We start from the raw sequence: 13,657 nt of genomic DNA on the forward strand, positions 1-13,657 counted from the left end.
TATTTCTAATATTAAAAACCAGTAAAACTACAACAAGGAAATAAATAAGTGGTAAATAATTTCTCACCTGAGAACAAGAGAACAAACATGAATAAAATCATCAAGTTAGTACACAGTTTACTTAACACTTATAGATAAATGCAGTTTTAAAGCAACCATCTGTTAGTTTTACTCTGCTTTTAAACACTTTGTGGCTAAGTATAGGCACAGTGCAAACAATTGTGACTGAAAAATCCAAATTGCCTAGAGGCCAGGCAATTATTTTGCACTGCGGCCTATGTAAGATTAAGAGCAATGCAAATTACTCAAAACGCACAAATAATGATCTGCAATCATGATAATGAGGGTTGCAATGAGCGCCGCATGTGCTTCGGGCACTTACAGCCCAGAGGTGAGGTGAGTTAGGAGTACAGAGAGCAGTAGTAACAAAACAAAACACATCACATGAAGGGCAGCACAGTCCTCTTGGTGCATGGAAAAGAAAAGAAAAGTTTTCTGAGGAGCTGAGAGTCCTTACGGCTGAGGCCTCTCAGCATGAAATTGAGTTATTTGGAAAAGCCTCAGCCAACAACAGTTATGCTGCCAAAGAGGCCATATGGTCCCTAAAGTGGAAAGTCAATGTTGTTGGAGCTACCAGGAGCACAGTCAACAAGGTAATGAAAAGGTGGCTGTACCTGCAGCTGCGAACAAAAGCGAAACTCGCAACCCAGCAGAGGCATGCAGCAGGAACAGGAGAAGGACCGCCATCCTCATCACAGCTGACACCACTGGAGAGTCAAGGAGAGAGGACAATCCATCCCAAACAAAGTGACCCTGCGTTTGAATATGCAGGGTCTTCTCCGTCTTGCCCTTCTCCTTCGAAGGTTTTCCTGTCTGTCCTTAACAACAGCCAAGTGTCGCCGCATCAGTAAGTGGACCATGGCAGCCATCCTGAGGTCAATGACAGGTGTATGCCAGACTATGCCTAGAACAGACACATGCCTAGAGCCTTGATTCTCTCTTCCAGGGAGACTTGGTCTATCCCCTCAATGTAGTTGGGACACCTGTAGGAATTGTTAGCATCAACTTTCAAGGCTTAATTTACTTCCATTGCTGCAGAACAGCTGTAAGTTGTTAACCCATTACTTGTTCCCTGAAAAAGGCCTTTTTGTATAACTCTGAAATGTACATTATTTTTCAGTTTTTGGTAACCTAAACTTTTTTTTTTAACCTCTGGCAGTTTACCGCTTACCTTTGTACCATTTCAGGTTATTCACTGGACTTGAACTGCTTAAATTTCAATAAAAACTGGAAAAATGGGGGTATTCTAAAACTTTTGACCGGTAGTGTGTATATATATATGTGTGTGTATATATATATATATATATATATATATATATATATATATATATATATATATATATATATATATATATATGTGTGTGTGTATATATATATATATATATATATATATATATATATATATATATATATATATATATATATATCGTGATCTTAAACGAACCATTAATATTATTATTAATATTTTTGTAGGGTAGTGTAAAAAAAAATATGAATGCATAAATTAAATTATTCTATTTTGCATTGGGCTAGAAGTCTGTTATATAACGGGGACAAAATATGTAACTTCTAGGTTACACTTTTGTTTCAGCGCAATTCCCCAACGTTGTGAAAATACACAACATTGGAGGTTTTCCCTATATCGGCCGCCGTAGTTCTAGTTCGCTGTTAGCTCAATTGTTGAGTTTGTATCTGCATTACACATTACTGCATTAGTTGTAACGTTACTGTGTTTGAATTCCAAAAAAAAAAAAAAAGTGTCTGGTACAATGTTAAATATCAGAGGTGTCATTCGGAAAGCTTACGGGCTTTCTGAAAAGATTTGCAATATGAAAAGTACAAAACAGGTAATTGTTTTTTATTTACTTATAATTTGGTAGAAACAGTAAACAGTATTATTTTTATGTTAATCCGTCAATAGACTTAATCTACATTATGTACAGTACGTCTACGTATTTGATTCATGCATGTATATGTATTTGAATCATGCATGTATATGTTTGTTTAGTTACAGATAAGAACGTGCAGTATTCTAATTTATAGGGGGCTCGGGGTAAAGTCTAAAAGTTAAATAGTGTGGCACGAGCAGTTCTGCACGTCTACATCTGTTAAGTGCAGTGTTGGTGCTGAATCGAAATTAAAATCAGGAACAAGTCAGCTTTACGTTTTGTGGTTTAATTTAGGAAAGCTTTTGTTGTAAGTGGAATGTACTGTACCAACTTATTTAACAAGCAAGGTCTGTTGTGAAAAAAAATATATAAAAAAAACGACTGTGATTTTTTAAAACTTTAGTTCGGTTGAAGCAAATCTTTGACGTCATTATTGCAACGTTTGAAACAATGTGACCCATTCAAAATAATCCTCTCTGAAAAAAATTGTGGAAGGCCGCATTACTAGTAAGTAAAACAAATCTGTGCGGGCCATTGCATGCTACCATGATCACAAAATATTTAAAACTACAGTTTTCCCTTTCCTGTACAAATGCCATAAACCTAGCTTCAAACTGCGCCTTCAGCAGTCATGTACAGTAGGTCACGATTTTTTGTTAAAATGGTTGCTTGATGCTCTGCTAAATTGGAGGGATTGACCCTTATGAGGACCTGTAGGTTTTCGTGCTTTAGTGTTACTTTCACAGTAAATCATTAAAATAGTTTTGTTTATCTTCAAAATTTGCGTTTGCATTTGTTTCAAAACAGAATACAAACATACGCTGTAAATAAGGGTTGGAACAATACTCGATTACAATTATGTTATTGACAGTTTATTTAGTCTTAGTTATTTGTTGTACTGAACTATTATTATTATTATTATTAATAATAATAATAATAATAATAATAATAATAATAATAATAATAATAGTAATAATAATAGTATTATTGGCAATAATCTTGTTTCTGGATCAGCAATAGAACTCTGCTCTGGTCAGTTAACCATTAACAGCCAAACCAGTACTAAATCACTGTGGTAAAAATATTGTTTACAAAATAACTGTTACACAATGTGAGGCTAGATTATTTTCAGGAGCTATGAGGATAGGGCTTTACAGGCTTTTTATTTTTCATTTTACAGTTTTTGAGTACTTCAGATTAGGGGTGTGCTGACATTCGTATTTTCCGAGTAATTACTTTTAAGAGGTATTTGTTGGCAGGTATTAAATAAATGAGAACACACCTATTTATTAATTTGTTGATTTCAAAACAAGAAATCCTGCCCTTCCCTCACCTTCATAATGGAGTACCAGTCAATGGCAATTAACTTTGGCAGTGAGTGTTCTGAAAGATGAATGGACATGGGCGCTGACATTTTTACTGCAGTAGAGGCTATTAACTAACAATGAAAATATGTAGCAGAACTAGCAAATGCAGCTGATTCGTCATGTAATCGTGACCTTTCCTTAATTCTAACACAAGTTACGGCTTTGAAAACTGGGATATGTATTTCTTTGTCGAGTTTAATCAGAGATAACAGCTTGCCCAGTACTACAATCCCACAATTCACTGCAGAGATGATGCATTTCTAAGGAAACTAAGAAAATACGAATAATAATAATAAAAAATGATCTATAACTAATGATTTTGTTGTTTTGCCAAAAAATGAAAGAAATCCACTTCACTATAATTCATAAGATTTACCCAGTTAAGTATTATTTAAATCAAATTGATCCTGATTTGGACATGAAGTGCACCTTTTGTAGCAGAGGGTCTGCATTGTTTTTTGTTGAGTAACCAACAGCTTTTATTCCATTTAATTAATACCCAACAACTTTTTGGTACACCCCTAATTCAGATGTTACAATTATATTTTGTTGTTTTTTTAGTTAACTTCCTTCATTTCTACTGGACCTCAGCAGCAGCATGGCACTTTTTATGAAATCCGTACCTATTGTATCAAACCTGAAAAGATGAACGCCTTCAGTAAGCTGACCAATGAGAACATTCATCTCCGCACAGCTCACTCTGAACTGATTGGATACTGGACTGTGGAATATGGTGGCATTAATCAACTTGTCCATATTTGGAAGTATGGTAAGGTTGGAAAAGTATGTTAACATTTATGCAGACAGCTTTAGAAATTGTACTCAGTATCTCAATAAGCTGTGATAAAGAATGTCCAAACCAAGTTTCATTACAACTGAATAAGCACTTATCTAGATAGATGTAAAAATCTATGTGCGACGTATGGACAGACATGATGTCTACACATACTCTCAAGTCCTTAGAAAGTTTTATCATAATTGGACGAGCAGTTCTGTAGATATTTTAAAGCTAGTGCTACACAGAAAACTGTAAAGTGGGGATTTAAGGTTACCCAATAAAGAGACAGAAACACATGTCTATAGCAGGTCTTTAGAGTAACCGTGTCGTTTTTTACTCTTGTATTCTTTTCTAGATAGTTTTGCCCAGAGAACGGCTGTACGGACAGCATTGGCCCATGATAAAGACTGGCAGGAGAAGTATATCGCACACATGATGCCTATGCTTCAGACGCAGGACAACGAAGTAACGTATCTTGTGCCATGGTGTAAGATTGGAAAACCTGTAAAAGATGGTATGTGTATATAGTAGACCCTAATATTGATGTGATACAGCCATATGACATTTCTTTGAATATGAAGGAAATGACATGTTCTGGATCAATCTGTTGCTATTTTTGAACAGGTCGTTATCCCAATGACATTTGCTTGTGAAAGGAATCCTCAAGGCTGATTATGGAGAAGTGAGGTGGGGAAGCATAGTAGCGTTGCTCTGTGTACAAGCCCATTGATGAAGCACCATCAAAGATATTCTATTAAATCAAGATGACAAACTCTGCCTTTGCTATCGTCCTACAAAGTGCTCCATGGTAATAATATTCTTCTCCACCTCGCTTCCCCGCAGTCAACACTGAGGAGTCTTTTCAAAAGCAATCTTTGATGGAATAGTCTTGGCTTAATAATGATCTAAGCAGAAATAATAAGTAAGCAGGGTAGGAAAATAAGCGTGATATAAAGTATCCCTTTATCTCACACAAAACAGCAGAGCACTTTTGCAGTTTAGGGAACTGTACAGAAAACTAAAACTTTAATTTGTTATTTCTTGAATTGGCTGAAAGTTATAAAAAGACCATAGCCAGGTGTCATTCCAGCCACTCTCTGCTGATTATTTATCTTCCATAGCTGCTAAAATGAACTGAAGGTAGTGAGTTTGGCAGGGTAAGCAGACATTTGAAGACAGCTCGTTCGTAGTTATATTTTTTTTTTAGTGCTGCATAAAATGCGCTAAATCGTCTTGATCATAGCTGTTGTTTGTTTGTTATTTTGTTAGTTTTAAACAAGCATCTCCATAATTCAGATTCAGTCCTCAGGTTAGTAATAATTATAGTGATGTTATGGTTTTGATTTAAGCCAGGCCATGGGCCCTTTTTAATTATTCTAAATTATCGTAAATATAAATACTGCTACCAGTTTAAATCCTTAAAATATTGCATTACCTGGCTTTTTACACAAAGAAGAATACTTTTCACAAAGGACCCATGTTTGTCATAAAAGTATTTGGATTCACGTTGTTAAGACTGGAATAGTATTTTTTTGTGTGTGTTAAAGTCCTGCATTTTTCATAAATTGTATTTAAACATTATTGCAGAGGGACAGTATTGCAAAGTACTGTACTTTTCTAAAATAAATTGCACGCTAATTAAAAGGTGATTCATACTCTTATGATTATGTACATATTCTTGGGCAAGCTGTTTACACTTAATTTCACAATCAACATTTTACAGACAGTCAAAATTATTAAGGCCATGCTAAGATTTCTGTTTTCGAACAAGCTTTTGTTTAATTAGCACTGCAGAGCGGCTTTTGGTATGTGAGGCTGGGGCTTGATGTTGAAAGTCACTATGTAATTGGTCTGGTATTTCCTCATGACCTGAAATCAAATTTCTCTTTTGTCACAGGCGTTTATGAGCTTGTGACCTTCCAGATGAAGCCAGGAGGTCCAGCGGTGTGGGGTCCTGCTTTTCAAATGGCGGTCAACACTCACGCTAACGCTGGATATGCCAATCTCATCGGGGTCTTTCACAATGAATTTGGACAGTTAAACCAAGGTAATGCAGACCACAAGCTGCCTACTGTAGATATATTTTTAAATATAATTTTTCTAATGTTACAATTTATTTCTTTAGCGATCTCTTGTGAGGCCACAGGAGTGCTTTAAACTTCTGAGTTTTAAATAGTCACCAGGATGTGATTACTGAAACAGAAAATCAAATAAAATGAATATAAAGAAGAATATATTGGTTTAGAAGACAGTGGTAATTCATGCCTGTACTAAGTTGGTACATCTATATGCTAGAAATGATTATTATGTGTCTCCTTGCAGGGTTTCCCCTGGGTTCTAGATTTTTCTAGTCACTATTGACTAATCCTTTCTAAAAACATTAGTCACTCCAGATATTCAGTAGTCACTACTGGCGCACAGCTCAAGTCTTCAAGGGTGTTATGAATCCTGTTTTTATTTTATACCTTAAATCACTGTATTGACCAAAACAATTATTTAATTAAACCATTTTAACAATGCTCTACAGTTTAAATAAATTGGTCATTTACAGCTGTAAACTTTTAGAACTTTAAAACTCAAGAACCAGATTTATTTGCCCTGAAAAGCTACATAGACACAGAATGCATTATGAACTACTTATACCAGGATATATTTATTTATTTATTGCAATTATTCTGCAACATTTCACATGGCAGTGGTACACAAATAAGTCAATATTTCATAACCAACAAACTTATTTCTATATTCATTTCAGGTTTTCTAAATGAAAGTACAATATTTCATAATTTTGTTAACGCTTCAGCTAAAATCTACCAGTCTATGGTATACAATAACATTAAAAATGTAATTGTTTACTGAGTGTTTTTGTGTACTTATGTCTTTTACAATAAAAAGAAAAAAAAAAACATTGTTAGAATATTATATACTACAAATCATCTTTGTTTTAACAAAACTGTATGTATTGTTTGGTACAATATCCTTGCTTCACTTTTCCAATAAGATTTTCAACTCCTCTCTGCTATAGGTTCAAACTACAACCCTGCGCTTTTTGTCCATACACCAATATCTGAAAGCCTTTTCAAAATTAAATTCAGATATTTTGTCAAGATCAGGCGTGTTTGAGTTGACACACATTTGCATTAGTAGGTTTACACGGCTCACTTTAAGTTGGTTTCGTAGGTCTGATTTTATCACATTGTAGCGGCTAAAATTACACTGCAAAAAAGCCTTTGTCACACACATAACTGAGAACATGGAAAAAGGAGTGGATTTTCTTCTGCAACATTTTACAGTAGTATTGGCTAACAGTTTTGTTTTTTAATTCGCGCGCACAAGCTTACCGCTATCACTGCGGATGCAAAGGTTTGAGCAGAACTCTCTGTAGTCGTGAAAGCGCAGCAGCAGAAGCTGTCAGATTGCAAAGAACGTTGTGTGTGTGACTTTAACAAAACTTTAACAAATAGTACAAACAGAAACAATCGTCTCTAGTGACGATTCCACATTTTCTTTTGTAGTCACTTTCAAAAAACATTCGCAAATTACAAGAGTGACGCGCGACAGCGAAACCCCTGTCCTTGTTCTAAGGGTAATGTGTTTATTGTCTGTTTAACTAAGTGTTTGAATGAAGTTGCATTCACTGTACAGGACATGTGAATCATCAAATGGGTCTGGTCTGGAAACATCACTGTTTTGTATAATTCTGCTTGTTTTTCTGGAATTCATTGGTTTTGGACGGTTGCATCTAAATTATTTAGAGTTTGTGATCTCACACTGACAAAGTTAGAAAGAAACCAGCCATCATAGCATTGGAGCTGTGTTAGGGATAAAACACTTGTGAAAAATGCAAATAGGAGGCTATGTGGTCCAGTCAGCCACTGACTCATTGTGTGACCCTGAGCAAGTCACTTAACCTCCTTGTGCTCCGTCTTTTGGGTGAGACGCAATTGTAAGTGACTCTGCAGCTGATGCATAGTTCACACACCCTAGTCTCTGTAAGTCGCCTTGGATAAAGGTGTCTGCTAAATAAACAAATAATAATAATAATAATAATAATAATAATAACAAATAATGTAACTGAATTTAAGGAGTGATAACCACGTTTTTTAAATCATTTTCTTACCTTGTATTAATCCCAAGACACATCTGGCGTTGAAGATTTCTTGGTTCTTTGCTTGTTCATTTTACTTCAGAAACTCAATCAGACCAAATGACCTACAGCAGAGGAAGTGATTTGGTAGTGATGTATAGCACTCTATTTATGTAATCCTGAAAAAGCAAGCGAAGATACAAAATGTCTTCTACACCAGAGGGGGGGGGGGGCAGTGATATGTTGCTGATTCTAACGAGAGAAGACAATGAATTTCAAAGCTATGATTATCACTTCTTTAAGCCTTCTGCTCGAAATGCTCAAACTAACCCCTAAGAACCTTCCTGCTCTTTGTGGGCTTTTAAATTAAAATCTGAATCGAAAGGGAAGGCTTGATATGTGGAAATAGAAATGTTCAATATTCAATGACTTTGTTCCCCTAATTTTAATTCAATCTTAACAGTTCATGTTCTGTGGTGGTACGAGAATCCAGACCAACGAGCAGCTGGAAGACACAAAGCACACGAGGATGCCAGGGTAGTGGCAGCAGGTAAAATGCAGCTTGTGCCTTTCAGAACACTGGGATAGATTCCCAAAGCTCTTGTCTCCAAAATGAAGTCAGACATTTTTTCATAATGGAAGGACCCTCCCTGTAGAGAAATCAGAATGGTTCTAGTTTTTATTGAAGTAAGATCCACATGTCCTTTTGTTCTCAGTTTTTATAGATTTGTACCCAAAAAAATCTCTGGTTTTACAAAAGCTCTAGGTCGGTATTTACAGTTTGTTTCTGCCAAAATTTTGCCCAGTCAAGCAAATAATGATTACACCAAGAAGATTAATTAATCGTTGAATTTACATTCAGTGGATTTTTAGTGTAATTTGAGATTTATACAAGCATTTATTGATTTTCTTAAGTTATTCACAATACTTATATTAAGTGCAGATGTTGAAAACATGATTTTGAATGATATCTAATGACAATCACATGGCTTCAGTATGGGTTGATTGTGTATTAATTGGGTCGTGTGATAGGGTATCTGTTTCAAATGAATTAGCATTGCAGCGCCTTTATGGTGCTTTTCATTTCCTTCTTAATCTTTTTTCCCCACAGTTCGAGCAAGTGTTTCATATTTGGTTTCGCAAAAGAACAAGCTCCTCCTTCCAACACCGTTTTCACCACTGAAATGATTTTCTGAAGACCACCAGGCCCTTAACGAGATTAACAACTCGAGTTACGTGTGTGCTTTGTGACCGTAATCAAATGCTCTTCCCACTTTAAAAAGACACATTCGAATGGCAATGTCAAGGATGCATTTCATAAAAATGTTACGACCCATATTAAAGTAAATTAACAGGAATGTTCATAAAATGCTCAACGTTATTTTAATTGATAGGCGATAAACAATCATAAAAACATGTAACATCATAATGTAAAACCATCCACATTTCTTTTGTTGTTACTGTAGTTGAGGAATGTATTTTTATCGGAGTGATTTACTGTGCAAAATGGCTGCGATTTGTGTACTCCCTCTATGTTAAAACTTGACTGCAACAATTTTCTGTGCAATTATTGAAATGATGTACTTCATAATGCATTATTGATTGAATAGTATTTATTTGGAGAAATCTGTGAAATAATGCTTCTGTAATTCCTACTATATATATATATATATATATATATATATATATATATATATATATATATGAATACAATGTAAAGAACGAAAAGTCTGCCCCTGCCAATGATCACCTCTTTATGAAAGACTTGCTGTCTCGCTGACTCATTATTTCATGTTCATTGGTAATATTACCTTTCTTTATCTCTGACTATAACATTCCAGCCTTTTAATCTTGTGTCTATGTGAAGATCAAGGACATGACACCAGCTGCCACATCCACCATGTTTACTAAACCAGTAGAGAGAGATGACTGAATAATGCTGATTTCTAGCAGTACTGAAACAGTTATTGCTGCTGTTTGCTTTGTTCAAACAAGACCCCCTTGAATGATCCCAGCAAGTTCCAAAGATAAGAGAAATGACTCAAGTACAAGTGCAACTTGTACAAAATGTTGTTCTAATCATGTCACAAAAGTTACTAGAACGTGTAGCTTGTGAAGTGAATAATGGGCTTAAAATGTGAAATTCAACAACACATTTTTTATGATTAGATAAGCACAATACTACGAGCAGTAACTATATAGTGTCAAGAATAAAAAGTCCAGTAATTAAGTAGCAATGCTCTGTGGTCATTCTAAGTCAATGAGTTGGTAATGTCTGACATGTATTCAGTTTAAATAAAACTATTACAATCTTTCAAGGTCTGTAACACTAAAGCATTTATCGTTTATCTCAAAGCGCTATACAACACAAGTGGTCTTGAGTGGGTATTTATTATCCGATTCATCCCATTCAAACCACTGGCTACTGAATATCTGATACGTCCGTGAATAGATTATCGTTCTTCAGATATATGCAATCTTAATCATTTTAAGTGCAATGGTACCCCTAAATGTATCCATTTTGTAGGAATGATGCATGACTGGGGGCTGGGGTATTTACAGTACTGCCCGTTTACCCCCATCAGATCCCTTGTTCTCTAAATTTTTTGGCATCCCTAAATAAAGAATATTACCTGCTTCAAAAAAGGAAATACATTTTAAGATGTTCCAGAAGTGCTGTGGTCCCTAAAAGTTACTCTTTTTGCTACCGATGCAATCATAAGCATTTTTGGGAGGGGGGTATAATTGGAATAAAAAAAGGTAGGCTCTTGTACTGTACAGTGTTTCAAATCAGTGTGAAGCATTTCATTAGCAATTCAGTTTAATTTCTTTCCTTTGGCAGTCTCAAAATATGTTTTTTTTTCTTACTTGACACTGAAGTTGTTCGTTTTAAGATATGGGTTTCTCAGCTTTGCTTATGCAGTATTAATAACTTCAAATTGTATATTTTATTAAATATAATTACAAGTCTCCTTGGCAGTTTGTGTCTCATTGAGTTAACCTGACCTTGCCTGGTTGTTTTTTTGTCCTTCTATAGCACACAGATAGCAAGCTTTATAGCTGGTTTTGCATTACACGTTGAAGAGAAGTGGCAGCTGTAGTTCAAATGGAGGCATAACCACAAGCAGAGCACACAGCATTGCAAGCAGTGGGAGCACAATAGATTAAATATTGCATACTGGTATGGCCCCATGGTACTGAATTGAGTTACAAGTGTGTATCAGTTCATACCATGGGGATAGCATTTATATATTGAATTATTAAAATGTTAACACTGATAACATTCCAAGCAGGTGTAACATTTAATCAAGCAGCTTATGTCGGCGCCAGCAAGAAGCGCCAGCAAACCGAAGCGCCTCAACAAAAGAGCCGGGAGTCTAGCTGTGGGAGTCTACAGGTAACCAACGTCTGAAGCAAGATAGGTAATTGATCCTGCTCCTAGTAATTTTTGAATTAACTATTAAGTATCATTATTTGGTGTTTCTATTTGGGGAGGAGTGTGTGATTTTATCCCAGGCAGTGTGCTTATTTGAGTAATAAATTTGACATTGTAAGGTGGTGTTTGAATTGGCTGAGTTAGTGTGTGATTAGTACCAGGTGAGTAGCTAATGATTAGCAGTTGATTTTGCTATTTGATTGGTTTCCACACAGTTTAGTTGGTTCTTTTGCCAAGCAGGTGTAACATTTAATCAAGCAGCTTATCTCGGCGCCAGCAAACCGAAGAGCCTCAACAAAAGAGCCGGGTGTCTAGCTGTGGGAGTCCAGCAAGGGGAGGCCTGCGCTGTGACGCTGTTCGACTAGATCTGAACCTAACGGGGCTCTAGAAGAAGCTATCTACTAGTCAGGTCTGTACCATCCACCCCACTGCTCTTACTGTGCCTTTTGTCCTGCCTGTCCTGCTATGACTGTCTCTCACATCCCTGTTCTGTCCTTCCGTCCTCGACCTCTGCCCTCCCTCCGCTGCTGCTCCTCCAACCCCTCTAACCTCATTTCTCTGCCTCTCCCCCCCTCCCGCACACTCTCTGGTGCACTCTGGAACTGTCACTCTTCTGCTAACAAAGCTGATTTCATATATGCCCTTGCCTCCCACCTCTCGCTCGATTTCCTTGCTCTCACTGAAACCTGGCTGTCCCCTGATAACACTGTTACTCCTGCTGCCCTGTCCTCTCTCTACGTCCTGTCCCATACCCCGAGTCTCACTGGACGGGGAGGTGGGACGGGTCTTCTCCTCTCTCCCTCCTTACTCTTTTCTGTCCCCTCCGATCTCTCCTCACTCTCTGTCAATACCTTTGAATTTCATGCAGTCCAACTAACCTCTCCCTGTCAACTCCTGCTCATTGTTCTGTATCGCCCCCCTGGGCCTCTCACTCACTTTCTGGATGAACTCGACTATCTACTCTCCTCCCTCCCCTCTCTGTCTACCCCGACTGTCCTGTTGGGTGACTTCAACATCCACCTCTCCAACCCCCCAGCCACTCTGCTGGATTCCTCCCTCTCCTCCACTCCTTCGACTTCTGTCTCTCTCCGTCCCCTCCTACCCACAAAGCTGGCTGCTGCCCCTCCACCCTCTCTGTCACCCCCCTGGACCTCTCTGATCACTATTTCATCTCTTTTTCTCTGTCTCTCCCCCCTCTCCCTGCTCCTCCTACCGCCACTGTCACCTCTCGCCGTAACCTCCGATCTCTCTCCCCCTCTGTCCTTGCCACCACTGCTCTCTCTCACCTCCCTCCTATCGACTCCTTTTCACAACTCTCCGTAGACTCTGCTACCTCCACCCTCTTCTCCTCACTCACCTCCTCCCTTGACTCCCTCTGTCCCCTCACCTCCCGACCTGCTCGCCCCTCCCCTCCCCATCCCTGGCTCTCCTCGGCGCTCCGCTCGGCAAGAATCGCACTGCGATCTGCTGAAAAGAAATGGAAGAGAACCAAACTCCCTGCTGCCCTAGACCTTTACCGCACTCTCCTCTCCTCCTTCTCCTCTACTCTCTCCTCTGCTAAATGTGCTTATTTCCAATCTGTAATCCAAGCCTCCACTAACAACCCACGTAAACTATTCTCTACCTTCTCCTCCCTCCTAAACCCTCCTCCCCTCCTCCTCCCTCCTCTATCTCCCCTGATGACTTCGCCTCCTTCTTCTCTTCTAAAATCTCAGATATCCGCAAACTCTTTAACACCTCTCCCTCCCCCGCACCCCCTCCTGCTCCAACCCCTACACCCACTACATCCCCTACTAACTCGCCCTCCTTCTCCACCTTCTTGCCCCTCTCAGACTGACCTCTCCTCCCTGCTCCATGGTCACAAACCCACCACGTGTGCCTTGGACCCCCTCCCCACTCACCTCTTTCAAGCTGCTGCTCCTGCTCTACTCCCCTTCATCTCCTCCCTCCTCAACACCTCTCTACTTTCTGGTATCTTTCCCTCTGCCTTCAAAAAAGCCTCCATCACTCCCCTCCTCAAAAAACCTACCCTCGACCCCA

The 13,657-nt window shown here is 38.1% G+C and overlaps 1 protein-coding gene across 1 annotated transcript; it reads left to right on the forward strand.

The window, feature by feature from the left end:
• The first annotated feature begins 1,712 nt into the window (after positions 1–1,712).
• Positions 1,713–11,153, forward strand: nipsnap3a (nipsnap homolog 3A (C. elegans)). The gene is made up of 6 exons (XM_034035905.3): positions 1,713–1,907; positions 3,878–4,085; positions 4,450–4,608; positions 5,992–6,141; positions 8,645–8,731; positions 9,293–11,153. Exons 1-6 carry the CDS (start codon positions 1,830–1,832, stop codon positions 9,367–9,369), a joined length of 759 nt encoding a protein of 252 aa, XP_033891796.2. The 5' UTR covers positions 1,713–1,829; the 3' UTR covers positions 9,370–11,153.
• Positions 11,154–13,657: the final 2,504 nt, after the last annotated feature.

Source organism: Acipenser ruthenus, chromosome 1, assembly GCF_902713425.1.
Source record: "Acipenser ruthenus chromosome 1, fAciRut3.2 maternal haplotype, whole genome shotgun sequence".
Classification (NCBI taxonomy): domain Eukaryota; kingdom Metazoa; phylum Chordata; class Actinopteri; order Acipenseriformes; family Acipenseridae; genus Acipenser; species Acipenser ruthenus.

Excerpts from the sequence above, each read along its gene's own strand:
- nipsnap3a (XM_034035905.3), top strand. The coding sequence starts at position 1,830 with ATGTTAAATATCAGAGGTGTCATTCGGAAAGCTTACGGGCTTTCTGAA. Across the intron at positions 4,609-5,991 it reads TGGAAAACCTGTAAAAGATG|GCGTTTATGAGCTTGTGACC; the intron begins GTATGTGTATAT and ends CTTTTGTCACAG. Across the intron at positions 6,142-8,644 it reads ATTTGGACAGTTAAACCAAG|TTCATGTTCTGTGGTGGTAC; the intron begins GTAATGCAGACC and ends CAATCTTAACAG.